Source organism: Salvelinus sp. IW2-2015, linkage group LG14, assembly GCF_002910315.2.
Source record: "Salvelinus sp. IW2-2015 linkage group LG14, ASM291031v2, whole genome shotgun sequence".
Classification (NCBI taxonomy): Eukaryota; Metazoa; Chordata; class Actinopteri; order Salmoniformes; family Salmonidae; genus Salvelinus; species Salvelinus sp. IW2-2015.
The window spans coordinates 38,655,162-38,671,958 of NC_036854.1; the positions used below are offsets into that span (position 1 = coordinate 38,655,162).

Consider the following 16,797-nt stretch of genomic DNA (forward strand, 5'->3'; position numbering starts at 1 on the left):
TATCTGCACAAAACTGAAAGCTCTCTCTCATAACCCCTGCTCACAAACACACATGGGCTCTGGGATTTGCAACCCCTATCATTTTTCACTCACTTAACTCCACACTTTTCCAAACACACAAAAAAAACACCCCACCTTCCATCACAATKCATYCGCACATACCCACATACTGTGCCTTCTATGTCCTCTGTGTTTTATCTCTTCCATGTTGATTGAGTACTTTTGTGTTCCAGTTCCTTATATTTGAAGATGTATTATTTAGTTAATTATCCTTTCTTCTAATGCTGTCTTATCAATTTATAAAATACTATAAATGGAAAGTCTAAAACAAATTATTTTCCAACATTCCCTATCTAGAATGGTATAGTGTAGTTGTAGTTTATTTCCTTAACAATTGTTTTATTTTATTGCTTTTCTATATATTTTTATTACAATCCCTACCATGGATAGTATTGGGTGTTCCATTATTTGACTCCTCTATGTGAACTTTGTCATATTTAGAATAGCCAAGGAGTAGTCTTTGTGTCTCYGAACATTTGGTTATCAATATACAGTTTATCGACTACGAGAGCTACACGTTTCCTTTTTAATCTATTTTCCTTGAAGATTGGATACAGAACTTTGCGCAGTTCTGCAATTTCCTTCAGGAACTGATCATTCATGCCTATTTTCGTGCAAGTCTTTTACCCAGGTTTTTAACCATTATTTTATCTTTAAAGAAAGCAAATTTGCCAACGATTGGGCATTCACATCTCTGCCCTCTCTGCCTGAAATGGTGTACACGTTCGAGTTTGATTTTGTCAACAGCTTCGCGTGGGATCTGAAGCGCTGTAAGGAGGAACTCCCTAACTACACCCTCAGAAACTTCTCCTTCTTTCTCTTGGATACAAGTACCAGTTTTTCTCTCATGGATCTAGTCTGTATATCAAGTAAGGCTTCTCTCAGAAAGATGTTCTCCTTTTTAAGTTCATTAACATCGGATTCAATCTTATTGACTGTCCCTTTTACTGTAGCTTGTTTGTATCTTTCTCCAATGTCACAGCTTTTTCATCACTCATCTCGAGGCTTGCCTTCAACTCCTTTATATCCTTACTGACTAATTCAAGTATGCCCAGTTTGTCATTTATCGATTTTAACAGATCGGTTTCCACCCTTACCATTCCCGGTGGTGAAAAGATTAAACCGTCTGTGTCTGTCGAAGAGTTGGGTTTTCTTTTCGGGATTGGTTCTGTTTTTAGTCTCCGTCATGTTTGGGTGTTGCTTGTTCTCGTAATATTTGTCGATACACTTCTCTAGCCTTATGATTTGTTTTGTTTTGTTATCCAGATTGAAGGTTATAACCCATCAGTTTGTGAAGTACTAATATTTAGTCTAACTTACCAATATTGAATATTACGTTTTTATCTTGAGGTGATCTACACTGCTGTGTTCAGTCCGCCATCTTTTTTCCCCCAAACATTATTTGCTTCTTCTTGCATTGTTTGCTATTGGATTAACTGGTAGTTAAAATGACTAAATTGAAAATATATAATTATATTGTTTGGTGATTAAACAAATGTTCTCATTACATTTCACAATATACGTATATTTTTTATCAAAAGTTGTGTGGTGAGAGATGTTTACGATCCAAATGAATGCACAATGACTGGTTTTGAAGGAAAGTGTGACCAGTTTGGAGTTCTGTACTAAGAGTTGTGAAAATGTACCACATACTTGTGCAAATAGCACCAAAGAAAAAAACAACAACTGTAAAATACATAATATACATAGTGTAACACTAAATAATACTACATCATCTCCTGCCTCTGCCTCACGCTTTTGAAAGAGGAGATGGCTCCTACCCTATGAGCTGTTCCTGCTGCAAGCCAAGGCTCGTGCAAGGCCACCCACCTACATGATACAACACATAATAGAGTGTAAATTACAATACAAAATATATCAAAATGGCTGTCTCTTCACAGCCCCTTTGTGTTGTTAGGTGTTTTTTGAATCAGGTTTTTAGCTTGGGTTACCTGGGGTGGCAGAGAGTTCCATATATTCATGGCTCTATTTAAAACTGTGCGACTCCCAGCCTGTGTTCTGGACCTGGGGCCTGTGAAGAGACCACTGGCTGCATGTCTTGTGTGGTACCGATGAGTGTCTGAACTGTGTGCCAACTGCTTGAACATCAACACCTCYCACAAAGACCAATAGTGATGCAGTGAGAAATAATACGTTGGATTTCTCCAAACAGAAGTGGCTTATTTGTGAAGTTATTATATGCACTACAAAGTCTTCCTTTGTGTAACAGTATGTCTTAAGGAGTTCTCTAACAAGTGCACATCAACGCTCCGCTTTGAACCTTAAATACCTGGTGAGASAACAACAGCAGTGTCTCTCCAGGGTGCCTTTCATCTCGCTGGGCATTTATACTCCTAACACCCCTCCATCTAGCTTCCAATAGAGGGGTGCACTCTAAATAGCTTATCCTTTCACAATCAAGGTTCATGAGAGGGTGGAGAAGTGCAAAGACTTCAAATCAGGTGGAAAAGTAAGATTAAGAGTTAAGAGCGAGCTTGTTGTCATGACCTTCGGGCATGTTCAAAATGGATTTTCCCACAAAGCATTGCAAAGTGAGTCATTATCATTGGAACTCTAAATAAAACAGAGAGATGGGATGGAAGACGGCAGGTCGTGAGATGACTAGTGAGATGACTCGCACACACACATACACACACACACACACGCACCCACACACACACCTGTGTTTCTCGCATCTCTATAATATGAACTGACTAAACAAATCATGGACAGGGTAGAGATGAGAAAAGAGACAGAATCTAAGCGCTGTCAATCAGAAAGTAATCTTCCACAGCACGATAGCTATAGTACATGAGATAAAACAATGTTATATTTCTGTGATACAGTACCTCTATCATACATTTGTAAGTCCATGCAATCTCTTTGTAAAACATGCACTGGGCTGGAGAAGTGCACCACCATGCTCTGCAGACAGGTGTCTTTGACCTGTGTTGAAATTATCACCTTCCCACTGCAGTCTGCCAGGGAGGCGTAGATGAAAGTAGTATCCCTATCTGATCCCAAATGATAATGTCTTTAAAACATCTGACACGAATCCCTTGCTCTAGGTACCTCAGTCATCCATACCTCTACAGCAGGTGGCTGTGGTAGCTACTGCTGCCTACTGGAGCAGACATAATCTGCAGAACTAATTGTAACACCAACATAACACCAATGGGTTACTGTCGGACAGTCTAACAAAAGCAAAGTTGTCCTGTTAGACTGAGTTATCCATTTAACATCCTATGTGATATTTACAGTTGAAGTCGGAAGTTTACATACACCTTAGCCAAATACATTCAAACTCAGTGTTTCATAATTCCTGACATTTAATCCTAGTAAATACCCTGTTTTAGGTCAGTTAGGATCACCACCTTATTTTAAGAATGTGATATTTCATAATAATAGTAGAGAGAATGATTTATTTAAGCTTTTATTTATTTCATCACATTCCCAGTGGGTCAGAAGTTTACATACACTCAATTAGTATTTGATAGCTTTGCCTATAAATTGTTTAACTTGGGTCAAACATTTCGAGTAGCCTTCCACAAGCTTCCCACAATAAGTTGGGTGAATTTTGGCCCATTCCTCTTGACAAAGCTGGTGTAACTGAGTCAGGTTTTGTAGGCCTCCTTGCTCGCACACCCTTTTTCAGTTCTGCCCACAAATGTTCTATAGGATTGAGGTCAGGGCTTTGTGATGGCCACTCCAATACCTTGACTCTGTTGTCCTTAAGCCATTTTGCACAACTTTGGAAGTATGCTTGGGGTCATTGTGCATTTGGAAGACCCATTTGCAACCAAGCTTTAACTTCCTGACTGATGTCTTGAGATGTTTGCTTCAATATATCCACATACTTTTCCTTCCTCGTGATGCCATCTATTTGTGAAGTGCACAAAATCCTCCCTGCAGCAAAGCACCTCCACAACATGATGCTTCCACCCCCGTGCTTCACGGTTGGGATGGTGTTCTTCAGCTTGCAAGCCTCCCCCTTTTTCTTCCAAACATAACGATGGTCATCATGGTTTCATCAGACCAGAGAACATTTCTCCAAAAAGTCCGATCTTTGTCCCCATGTGCAGTTGCAAACCGTAGTCTGGCTTTTTTATGGCGGTTTTGGAGCAGTGGTTTCTTACCTGCTGAGCGGTCTTCAGGTTATGTCGATATAGGACTGGGTTTACTGTGGATAAATATACTTTGTACCTGTTTCCTCCAGCATCTTCCACAGGTCCTTTGCTTGTTGTCTGGGATTGATTTGCACTTTTCGCACCAAAGTACATTCATCTCTAGGAGACAGAACTCGTCTCCTTCCTGAGCGGTATGACGGCTGCGTGGTCTCATGGTGTTTATACTTGCATACTATTGCTTGTACAGATGAACATGGTACCTTCAGGCGTTTGGAAATTGCTCCCAAGGATGAATCAGACTTGTGGAGGTCTACAATTTATTTTCTGAGGTCTTGGCTGATTTATTTTTGACTTTCCCATGATGTCAAGCAAAGAGGCAATGAGTTTGACGGTAGGCCTTGAAATACATCCACAGGTACACCTCCAATTGACTCAAATTATGTCAATTAGCCTGTCAGAAGCTTCTAAACCCATGACATCATTTTCTGGAATTTTCCAAGCTGTTTAAAGGCACAGTCAACTTAGTGTATGTAAACTTCTGACCCACTGGAATTGTGATACAGTGAATGATAAGTGAAATAATCTTGACTTGTGTCATGTATAAAAAATGACTTGTGTCATGTACAAAGTAGAAGTCCTAACCGACTTGCCAAAGCTATAGTTTGTTAATAAGAAATTTGTGGAGTGGTTGAAAAGAGATTTAATGACTCCAACCTAAGTGTATGTAAACGTCCGACTTCAACTGTAGATGTAATTTAGAGCAACATTAATTCACTTTCTATACAGTGAGTAAAGGGAGGTCTAGCTGCGACTGAAAGCTCATAACATTAAGGAATTGTTACAGTGAGAGGAATTGTGGTGTAAATTGAAGATTTAACAGGAAAGAGAGAGAGAGGGGGGAGTAGTCCCTCGGGGATCAGCGTGATAATCCTCTTGGTTTCTGTAGTCTTATCTAAAACAGGAACGTTTGCGTGAGAGCGAGGAGGCGAGGAGACTACATACAGTACTGTACCATTCCTTTCCTAAGGATCCCACTCTTTCCCCTCAGGGCACGTGACAGTGTGTGTTTCTGTACGAGGAGACACTGGACATAAGGAGAATTTAATATATGCAATATGTGTTCAATAAGCAGAGTGTCACGTTCGTCGTAACGATGAGACCAAGGCGCAGCGTGATTGGAATACATTCTTCTTTATTAAACAAAGAATACTTAAACAAACTAACAAAATAACAAAACGAACGTGAAGCTATAAACAACTAGTGTTGACATGCAACTACACATAGACAACTACCCACCAATACAGGTGGGAAAAGGCAACCTAAGTATGGTTCTCAATCAGAGACAACGATAGACAGCTGCCTCTGATTGAGAACCACACCCGGCCAAACACACAGAAATACAAATCATAGAAAAAGGAACATAGAATGCCCACCCAAATCACACCCTGACCAAACCAAAATAGAGACATAAAAATCTCTCTACGGTCAGGGCGTGACACAGAGTATTTTATCCGAAGTACAACCTTGCCATTGCACAATTGCCAACTGAGCCACAAAGTTGACTAATGTTTAGATAATATTTAGTCTGTATGACGTACCCAGAAAGCGAAAGGTCCTGCGCACCAGAGGGTTGAGGTAGCAGCAGTCTCCTGTCAGCATGGTCTTCTCCTGACTGTCCAGCTCTTTGGACGAGTATTGTATCAAGAACAGTACGGTCTCTGAGATCATGATCTAGAAAAGAAAGGGGAACAGAGAAGACAAATGGATGATAAACAAATGAGTATATTCTTATAAGTGTTGAATCATGAATCAAATATGGTTTAGTCGGTAAATCCATACATACTGTAACTCCCAACACACACACACACACGCACAGACGCACATACAAACACACAAACACAACAAAACAGCACCATAATCTCTCTGAGAGACTATGTACACTTCTCAATGGCTGACATCTGCAAAGCACCCGCGGTATTAACGGAAAACATATTGAAGGAGAGGAGGGCTCTACTTAAGGCACTTCTAGTTACTGAGAGATGAGAACACACTTGTTTGTGTGCGTCTGTGTATGTGCGTGGGCGTGCGTGCGCGCACGTGTCTTGGTGTGTCTGTTGTGTGTTTGTGCGTGCGTGCATGTGAGTGTGTTTGTGTGTGTGGTCATTGGGGTTAAAAGGTGGGCAGAAGGTGAATTCCTATTTAAAGCCAGAGCTTGACACAGTACACTTGATTATCAACAGAATTACAACCCAGTGGGTGTTGTCAGTTATACAAAATACCCCTAATTCAACACTGATGATCTAGAGTGGGTGTAATAATATGATTCCAACACTGTTAAAAACAAAAACTAATGATAGCATGTATGTTTCATTGGTGGAATTTACAGTATAGCTTAAAGGCAAAAAGATAATTCCTGTCGATGCCTGGTTCTTCAATCCATGGGTTGGGATGAGAGGTTATTCTAAAAAGGTGATATCCTTGAGCTGTTAACATTTACAGAGGAGTAAAACTGTATAATTATAATCACATTTGCAGTTGCCATTGGTGACAGACGGTGAGGAGCGAGAGGGAGAGAGCAGAGGAAGAGAGAGAGAGAGAGAGAGAGAGAGAGAGAGAGAGAGAGAGAGAAGAGGAAGCCAGAGAAGAGAGAGAATAGGAAGAGAGGTGAGAGAGAGAAGAAGGAAGAGAGAGAGAGAAGAGGCAAGAGAGAGAAAGAGAGAATAGGAAGAGAGAGTGAGAGAGAAAGAGGAAGAGAGAGAAGAGGAAGAAAGAGAGAGGGAGAGAGAGGAAGAGAGAGAGAGAGTGAAGAGGAAGCTAGAGAGGGAGAGAGAGAAAAGAAGGACCAGAAGAGAGAGAGAGAGAGAGAGAGAGGGGAAGAGGAAGAGAAGAGAGAGAGGAAGCTAGAGAGAGAGAGAAGAGGAACAGAGAGAGAAAGAGAGAAGAGGAAGAGGAGAGAGAGCGAAGAGGAAGCTAGAGAAGAGAGAGAGAGAGAGAGAGAGGAGATATGGAGTGCTAAACTCATTAAATACTGTAGATGGTAGGGATATGCATCTTTCCTTTCAAGATATTTGATACGTATCTAGGTGCATGGGCTCCAATAGGTTACAGGAAAGATAAGTTTTAGTTTGAAACGATTTGGTGCAATTCGGTTTGATTAGAGAGCAAATCGATGCGATTTGGTTCAATGCGATACGATACTATTTGAGGCATTAACATTTGTTGCATAAACACATACATTTTTCATTCTAAATTAAAATCTACTACCGATGGAGCTCATGAGCTGGGCCTCTCTGAGCTGGATCTGATGTATGATGTATGTCTATGGTATAATTAGGCACCTGAGCTGAGCCATAAGGGAAAATGGGCATCTACCACCCATTATCTAATTTGGGGGGGGTGCAATGTTTGCTTTTTGTCCACCCAATTTTGATCTGAAATCACTCACTAATACATTTCACATTTTTGCAGATTAAAACTGTTTGAGCTAGTACTCTACCAATATTTGTCAATGACATTGCTAATGAATATCTAGCACAACATTGGATTTCACCCCCACCTCAAAATTTAGAGTACAGTCGTGGCCAAAAGTTTTGAGAATGACACAAATATTAATTTTCACAAAGTCTGCTGCCTCAGTTTGTATGATGGAAATTTGCATAGACTCCAGAATGTTATGAAGAGTGATCAGATGAATTGCAATTAATTGCAAAGTCCCTCTTTGCCATGCAATGAACTGAATGCCCCCAAAACATTTCCACTGCATTTCAGCCCTGCCACAAAAGGACCAGCTGACATCATGTCAGTGATTCTCCCGTTAACACAGGTGTGAGTGTTGACGAGGACAAGGCTGGAGATCACTCTGTCATGATGATTGAGTTCGAATAACAGACTGGAGGCTTCAAAAGAAGGGTGGTGCTTGGAATCATTGTTCTTCTTCTGTCAACCATGGTTACCTGCAAGGAAACACGTGCCGTCATCATTGCTTTGCACAAAATGGGCTTCACAGGCAAGGATATTGCTGCCAGTAAGATTGCACCTAAATCAACCATTTATCGGATCATCAAGAACTTCAAGGAGAGCGGTTCAATTGTTGTGAAGAAGGAGGAAGAAAGTCCAGCAAGCGCCAGGACCGTCTCCTAAAGTTGATTTAGCTGCGGGATCGGGGCACAACCAGTACAAAGCTTGCTCAGGAATGGCAGCAGTCAGGTGTGAGTGCATCTGCACGCACAGTGAGGCAAAGACGTTTGGAGGATGGCCTGGTGTCAAGAAGGGCAGCAAAGAAGCCACTTCTCTCCAGGAAAAACATCAGGGGCAGACTGAAATTCTGCAAAGGGTACAGGGATTGGACTGCTGAGGACTGGGGTAAAGTCATTTTCTCTGATGAATCCCATTTCCGATTGTTTGGGGCATCCGGAAAAAGTTTGTCCGGAGAAGACAAGGTGAGCGCTACCATCAGTCCTGTGTCATGCCAACAGTAAAGCATCCTGAGACATTTCATGTGTGGGGTTGCTTCTCAGCCAAGGGAGAGGGCTCACTCACAATTCTGCCTAAGAACACAGCCATGAATAAAGAATGGTACAACACATCCTTCGAGAGCAACTTCTCCCAACCGTCCAGGACAGTTTGGTGACGAACAATGCTTTTCCAGCATGATGGAGCACCTTGCCATAAGGGAAAAGTGATAACTAAGTGGCTCGGGGAACAAAACATCGATATTTTGGGTCCATGGCCAGGAAACTCCACAGACCTTAATCCCACTGAGAACTTGTGGTCAATCCTCAAGAGGCGGGTGGACAAACAAAAACCCACAAATTCTGACAAACTCCAAGCATTGATTATGCAAGAATGGGCTGCCATCAGTCAGGATGTGCCCAGAAGTTAATTGACAGCATGCCAGGGTGGATTGCAGAGGTCTTGAAAAGAAGGGTCAACACTGCAAATATTGACTCTTTGCATCACTTCATGTAATTGTCAATAAAAGCCTTTGACACTATGAAATGCTTGTAATTATACTTCAGTATTCCACAGTAACATCTGACAAAAATATCTAAAGACACTGAGGCAGCAGACAAAATTTATATTTGTGTCATTCTCAAAACTTTAGGCCACGACTATAGATGTTTGGAAGTCTTTAGGAGTGAGCTTCTCTTCTCCTCCACTTCGGCCATGCAGTGTGGGTAGCAAAAGAGATGACTCTTCTTGTTATGAAATGATCACTCTGTATATCTAAAATCTAACGACAGTAAACCCCAATCAGCAGGTATAGTCAGATTAGATTTGTGTCTTGCAGGTATCTTTGGCTACTTAAAGCACAATTTTCAACAGTACATCTGATATTGATAACCTAGCAAATTACATTGGTTGTCAATCAACTAATAAAGCCTACTATCGCGCAAGCCATTTAACAAAGATCTGAATCCTGTAGGTGACTCGCAGATGTGCAAGATCAGGTATAGGCCTACCTCTCGTTGGTCAGCGCACAAAGTTGTGCACAGCGTGCAGTTTGAATAAGCTCAGCATGACTTGTAGATCAAAGATTGTCAACACAGTTACATGCTGAGTTTGACACTGAAGGAGAGGACGCAAGATGAGAAGTATTTTCAGAAACGAAGTCAGAAAGTAATATGAGCAAAACATTTTAGTGAACTGGAGATTTGTAACATTTGAATCAATTTTCTGACATATGCATGCTACATTTGGATATATGTTGGGTTCCGCAGACACACATATCTTAAACATTTGAACAGGGGATAATGCATATCAGTGAATTGTTAGATCCCTAGTATATGGGTTTGCAGTGTTTGGTTTGCTATCATTGTAGTCCTATTTAAAATGTATCAATTGGGCACATCACTTTTTAAATAGCTATAAATACATTTCCAGTCTGTTTCGGTACACTTCCAGCCATTGCGCTACTGCTAATTAGCAATGGACCGCAAAGCTACACTACCTTCAAACTGCTCACAGAGACATAAAAATGGTATCCATGAATTTATCTGACTCTAGGTAAGTAGAAAAAGTGCTTGATTTCAGAAATCTCACACTGTCCCTTTAAACCTGCAACCTTGTGGCTCCAAAGACCATACACACACGTATGCACGCAGACACACACACACACACACAGGTTCCCAGGTTGCTGTTTCCGCTTCACTGGCCACACAGATGCAGCAGGACCTGTCAGGGAGTCCAGTACTGAATGGCCGCCGGGCCGCCAGGGAGTGAAAGGGTTCAACACCGGAGCTTAGGGTTGTACTGTTTCCCCCCTAGCACAGGTGCTGCTGCCATGAGTGATTTATTTAACACTACTCTGGTGGAGGGAMGGAGTGAGGAAGAGAGGGAGAGAAAAAGAGAGAAAGAAAGAAAGAGAGAGGAGGAAAAAGCTAAGGTCTGCTGTATCAGGTCCCAGTTAAGAATACAGTGATAAAGAGCCTTCATCCTCCTCTTCCTCTTCCTGCTCCTCCTCCTCCTCTCAGGGGAACAAAACAGCCCAGGAGGCCTAGCACTACCAGAATCGGTTACATCTAGGTTACACACATTGTACTGCTCTCGAGGCCAACTACGCCACTTCATCAACATTCTTTATGTGCTTCACTGTCTCATGTTTCTTTTGTTTSCTTCAAAATATCTCTTTAAGGGTGTATAGTAAAGAATCTGATTAATGAGGATATAAAATACTATGCTACAGCAGCATAGCTATTTCATTGACTATACTACACAGTATTATTACTACACTGTGATCCTTGTGACCTGAACTGGTATGAACCAGACCTGGGTTCAAATACATGTATTTGTTATTTAAATACTTTTTTTCTGTGTATTTGAGTCTTTTCAAATTCAAGGCCCAAAACAAGTACTTTAACTTGAGTATTTGAATGTTTGTTTTGTAAAAAAAAAAAAAAAATTGTCGACCACAATTGTATTTGAAAGTATTTTAAAATACTTATTTTCAAATACATGGGTTAAATGCATTGGAGTGTATTTGAGTCAGTGTATTTGAGTATTTTCAAATACTTTCCAATTTTATTTCCAAATGCATTTTACTATTTAACTACTTGTTTTTTTTAATAAAGGTTGTCTGAATACTTGTTTTGAAATGTATTGAAAAGTAATTGAAATACCTGAAATAGTATTTGAACCCTGGTCTGATATTAACCACCATTGGACAGTGGGATAGTTTTATCCAATGGTATTGAATCATTGCTATCTGTTATCTACTTTACAATCTGTCATCATCAAGGCAATAACATCCACTGCCTACAACAGGCATTAAAAAGCATACATGAAGTAAAAAATTGTCACATCTTTGAAATAATGTAGAGTTTGGTTTGATCCTAGCATTTATTCTATTTATTCAGTCATGGCAAAATAATTTTAAAATAATGCAACATTTCTTCCAGAAAACTGTTGAAATTAAAACATATTTTGGTATCCATGTATGTATGTCTTTGGTTTGCAGTTGAACACGACAAACAAATCTGAATAATTTACTAAATYTTAGCTTAATCCTTGTTCGAATGGTGGAGAAAGCACTTTCATCAACTGCCACATAGATTCAAGTTGACCTTCAGACGCAAAGTACGACAGTTTCAACTCGCACCATCCGTCGTCAACTCAATGAAAGGGGGTTATACGGTAGGAGACACTTGGGGGACCCCACTGCTGAGAGAGAGAGACATAATAAAAGCAGACTACAATTTGCAAAAACACACCGGAACATGAGAAAATCCTTCTGGGAGAATGTCCTGTGGACAGATGAGACCAAATCAGAGCTTTTTGGTAAAGCACACCATCTCTATGTTTACAGAAAACAAAATGAAGCTTTCAAAGAAAATGACACCTTCCCTACYGTCAAACATGGAGGAGGTTCAGTGATGTTTTGCGGTTACTTTGCTGCCTCTGACACTGGGTGCCCTGAACGTGTGCATGGCATCATGAAATCAGGAGAATACCAAAGCATTTTGGAGCGCAATGTCAGACCCAGTGTCAGAAAGCTGGGTCTCCGTCGAAGGTCATGGGTCTTCCAGCAGGACAATGACCACAAACAAACTTCAAAAAGCTCCCAGGAATGGTTCAAGATAAAACGCTGGACTGTTCTGAAGTGGCCAGCAATGAGTCTAGATTTAAATCCCATTGAAAACTTGTGGAGATCTGAAAACAGCAGTTGGGAGAAGGCACCCTTAAAATTGAAGGCACCCTTAAGAACTGGAGCAGTTCGCATAAGAAGTGTGGGCCAAACTGCTAGTACAGACTGCTGGTGCAGGAAGCTCATCGATGGCTATAGGAAGCGCTTGATTACAGTTATTTTGACAAAAGGCTGTGCTACCAAATATTAAGTCTAGCGTGTCAATAATTTTGTGAATGCCATTTCTGTTTATTTTCTGATTAAATGGATATATTAAGTTCTGAATAAAAAAAAAAAGGTTCTGTAATATTAACAGTGAAATAAAGAATTGTGGAGACTAAGTACTTTGGTCAATTTCAACTTAATTTTGAGGAAAATTGTGAGCTACTTGAAAAAATATTTTGGGCCATGACTGTACTTACTGTCCTGTTTATGGCTGTTACGGTGACTGTATTACCGCCACGCGGGCGGTCACGAGTCTTGATGGCAAGCGATTCCACGTGATCGTTTAGTCACGGTAATTAGGCTTTTCCAAGCTCTGATGCTGCTATATGGTCATTGGTAGCCTACCAAACTTGCTACTTGCTAACTGCATGACATCACTGCAAATGTAATCGAAACTCTAATCAAACACTTCATGAGAGACTATGAGCTCATGTTGRGCAACATTTCTATAGGATATGCAATTGCGTGAGAAAACAGAGTGATGGCCTCTATTAAAAAGAGCAGGATCCTATAAGCTTTCTATGGGCTAGGCCTACTATATTTATTTCTCAACTTTCCTAATATTAAGCACATTGCTTCTCTTTACAACAGGAGTATAGCCTATCTGGTTGGCATGAAAATGAACCACGTGAAAAGCGTCCTCTGTTCACTATTTAAGGGCATAGAAGACATGTTGTTTTTTTCCGTGGCCCCTGTTTCCAGACAGGTGCATGATAACGGTCAATTCTAAATCAAAACAAATCTCACACATATATTATTTATTTGTATGTAAATACAAGATTAACAATATTAGCCTATCACTTGTGAATTATATATTATCACTTGTGAATGATACCCAAATCATAGTCGCACACATCATGTAGCCTAGCCCATAGACCTATATGCTTTTTTCAATTTTTGCCTAAAATGACATACCCAAATCTAACTGCCTGTAGCTCAGGAACTGAAGCAAGGATATGCATATTATTGATACCAATTGAAAGGAAACACTTTGAAGTTCGTGGAAATTTTAAATTAWTGTAGGAGAATATAATACATTAAATCTTGTAAAAGATAATACAAAGAAAAAAACATGCGTTTAAAAAAAAAAAAAATTGTACCATCATCTTTGAAATGCAAGAGAAAGGCCATAACGTATTATTACAGACCAGGCGCAATTTAGATTTTGGCCACTAGATGGCAGTAGTGTATGTGTAAAGTTTTAGACTGATCCAATGAACCATTGCATTTCTGTAAAATTGTTTGTATCAAGACTGCCCAAATGTGCCTAATTGGTTTATTAATACATTTTCAAGTTCATAACTGTGCACCCATCGACACTGTAGAGGTTAAAATCAAGCACATTAATCTGCTTTACAACGGGTGTAGAGCCTAAGTGGCATACATACACAGCTCGTGAGTTTCAAGTTTGGGGAAGATATTTTTCACCATAAAAATGCACCTTTATAATTATAGCAATACATACACTTTTCACTTTTGAGAATGGTGTTTTCCTGCTAATGGAATATTYTTGCTTATAGCCTACTGCTGTGTGTGCATTGCTGCGCTTATAATGGGAAGAAATAGTTTATCAACATTTTAAGCTAAACCTTCTAATCTGTTGTGTCAGGCTTATTGCTTAAAACAGTTTTTTTGATGCTAGTGGTTGAATTAATTTGGGATCTATCGCATCCCACAACTGTCTGAGACAATCTCACACAGAATAGAATAGGTCAACTTTTGTACTATGGGGGATAGTAGATTGACATAGGCTTTTGCTGTTCGGTAGGCCTACTCATCTTGTTGGCTCACGAAAAGTAAATGTGGACAGTTCTTCAATATGCACCTCGGAATTGGATAAGGACACGTGCAGTTTCGTCCCCGATGTGTCCGTCTTCACTTGTAGCCTGTAAAAAAGACCCGCTCACGTGACAGTTAACCATGTGAGTGAGAGGTGTTTCGGCACGCAACCGGGAGAAGGGAATTATAATTATTATATTCAGCCAAGGGCACAACGGCCACTGTCCACAAAAGGCATATAGTTTTTTAGGAGGCATTACGGCCACACGAAGGGGATGCAGCCGGGAAATTCGAGTCATTATCAAGTCCTTGTCAAGTTGTGAATGAGAGACTGATGAAGTGTGTACAACCTAGGCAAAAAACAAAGCAGAGCTCATGCCTTTCATGCGACTTTTTTCAAATCATTAGTTGCATCATGCAGCCTTAGAATGTATAAAAAATCGAAACATATAGCCCAACATTTGTATCACAACTAAAGTTACATAAATAACTCTAAATTAAGCATACAGGAGTACCTATTTGTTTGTTAACCGTTAAACACAGAATAGCCTCATGTGTGAACTCACTCAAATCGTTTGGAGAGAATATCTGTCGTGGAAATTCTTACACAGGGACAATCAAAGTCAATCTTAAATGAATCATTGTTTATTTGTCAGCGCGCTGGAGAGGTTCCAAACAACTCAATGCACCATAGTACACATGTCAATCAGAAGCTCTGCCTGGGCAGTCCCAGCAGTTGTCTTATATACAGCTATACACAGAAACGTTATATTTGCATGATTTAGCATAATTAATTCATCATTAACGTTTTGTTTCATTCATGTGACCAACCAATACTGGTTCATAACATGTGACAGACCAATACCTCACGAGGCTTCTTCTCTCTAAGCTGAGACCTTGAAACTGAGATATCTTTTGTTCTCGTTCTCAAAACAAGGTCTGGGCGTACTGCCAAATTTCAGCTACTGATAGTGAGGATTCTTTCAGTCAGCCACTTGCATGAACACAGAAATTGGTTATTAGAACAGCACATAAATAGAACACAGAAATTAGTTATACGAAAAGCACAAACATAAAAAATTCTCATTACATATCCTTTCTATTTTATTAATATATGTTCAATTGCATTCTTCATACTATAAAATAATGCTGTAGCTGTTTACTTACCCCCACAAACCGATGCTGGCACTAAGACCGCACTCAACGAGCTGTATTGGGCCATAAGCAAACAAGACAATGCTCATCCAGAGGCGGTGCTCCTAGTGGCCAGGGATTTTAATGCAGGAAAACTGAAATCTGTCTTAAGTCATTTCTACCAGCATGTCACCAGTGCAACTAGATGRGAAAAAACTCTAGATCACCTTTACTCCACACACAGAGACGCATACAAAACTCAAACAGGAAGTAGCAGTGACGCGCTCAATACAGAAGTGGTTCGATGAAGCGAATGCAAAGCTACAGGACTGTTTTGCTGGCACAGACTGGAATATGTTCCAGAATTAATCCGATGACATTGAGGAGTTTACCACATTAGTCACCGGCATCATTAATAAGTGCATTGACGACGTCATCCCCACAGTGACCGTACGTACATATCCCAACCAGAAGCCATGGATTACAGGCAACATCCGCACTGAGCTAAAGGCTAGATCTGCCGCTTTCAAGTAGTGGGACACTAATCCAGAAGCTTATAATAAACCCTGCTACGCCCTCTGATGGAACATSAAACAGGCAAATCGTCAATTCAGGACTAAGATCGAATTCTACTACACCAGCTCTGATGCTCATCTGATGTGGCAGGGCTTGCAAACTATCATGGATTACAGAGGAAAACCCAGCTCTCAGCTGCTCAATCGATCCTACGAGTCAAGCTAAATGCCTTCTATGCACGCTTTGATGCTAGCAACACAGAACCATGKATWAGAGCACCAGCTGTTCTGGACGACTGTTTGATCACGCTCTCCGTAGCCGATGTGAGTAAGACCTTTAAACAGGTTAACATTCACAAGGCCGCAGGGCCAAACAGATAACCAGGACGCATACTCAGTGCATGAGCTGACCAGCTGGCAAGTGTCTCCACTGATATTTTCATCCTCTCCCTGACCCAGTCTGTAATACCTACATGTTTCAAGTAGACCACCATAGTCCCTGTGCCCTACAACGCAAAGGTAACCTGTCTAAAAACATGTCTAAATCTCCCCATAGCATTCACATATGTATGCTTTGAAAGGCTGGTTATGGCTCACATCAACTCCATTATCCCAGACATCCTGGAACAACTCCAATTCACACACCGCCTCAACAGATCCACAGATGACGTAATCTATATTGCACTCCATACTGCCCTTTCCRACCTGGACAAATGGAACACCTAAGTAAGAATGCTGTTCATTGACTACAGCTCTGCGTTCAACACTATAGTGCCCACCAAGCTCATCACTAAGCTAAGAACCCTGAGACTGAACACCTCCCTCTGCAACTGGA

At 40.6% G+C, this 16,797-nt stretch overlaps 1 protein-coding gene across 2 annotated transcripts in view; it reads right to left on the bottom strand.

Moving 5' to 3' along the window:
• Positions 1-16,797, bottom strand: part of plppr5b (phospholipid phosphatase related 5b) — a 117,642-nt gene that overhangs the window by 50,880 nt on the left and 49,965 nt on the right. For both annotated transcript variants that reach the window (XM_024000780.2, XM_070446693.1), the window contains one exon: positions 5,786-5,918. In XM_024000780.2, coding sequence (XP_023856548.2) covers positions 5,786-5,918 — 133 coding nt within the window. The remainder of the gene's footprint in view (positions 1-5,785; positions 5,919-16,797) is intronic.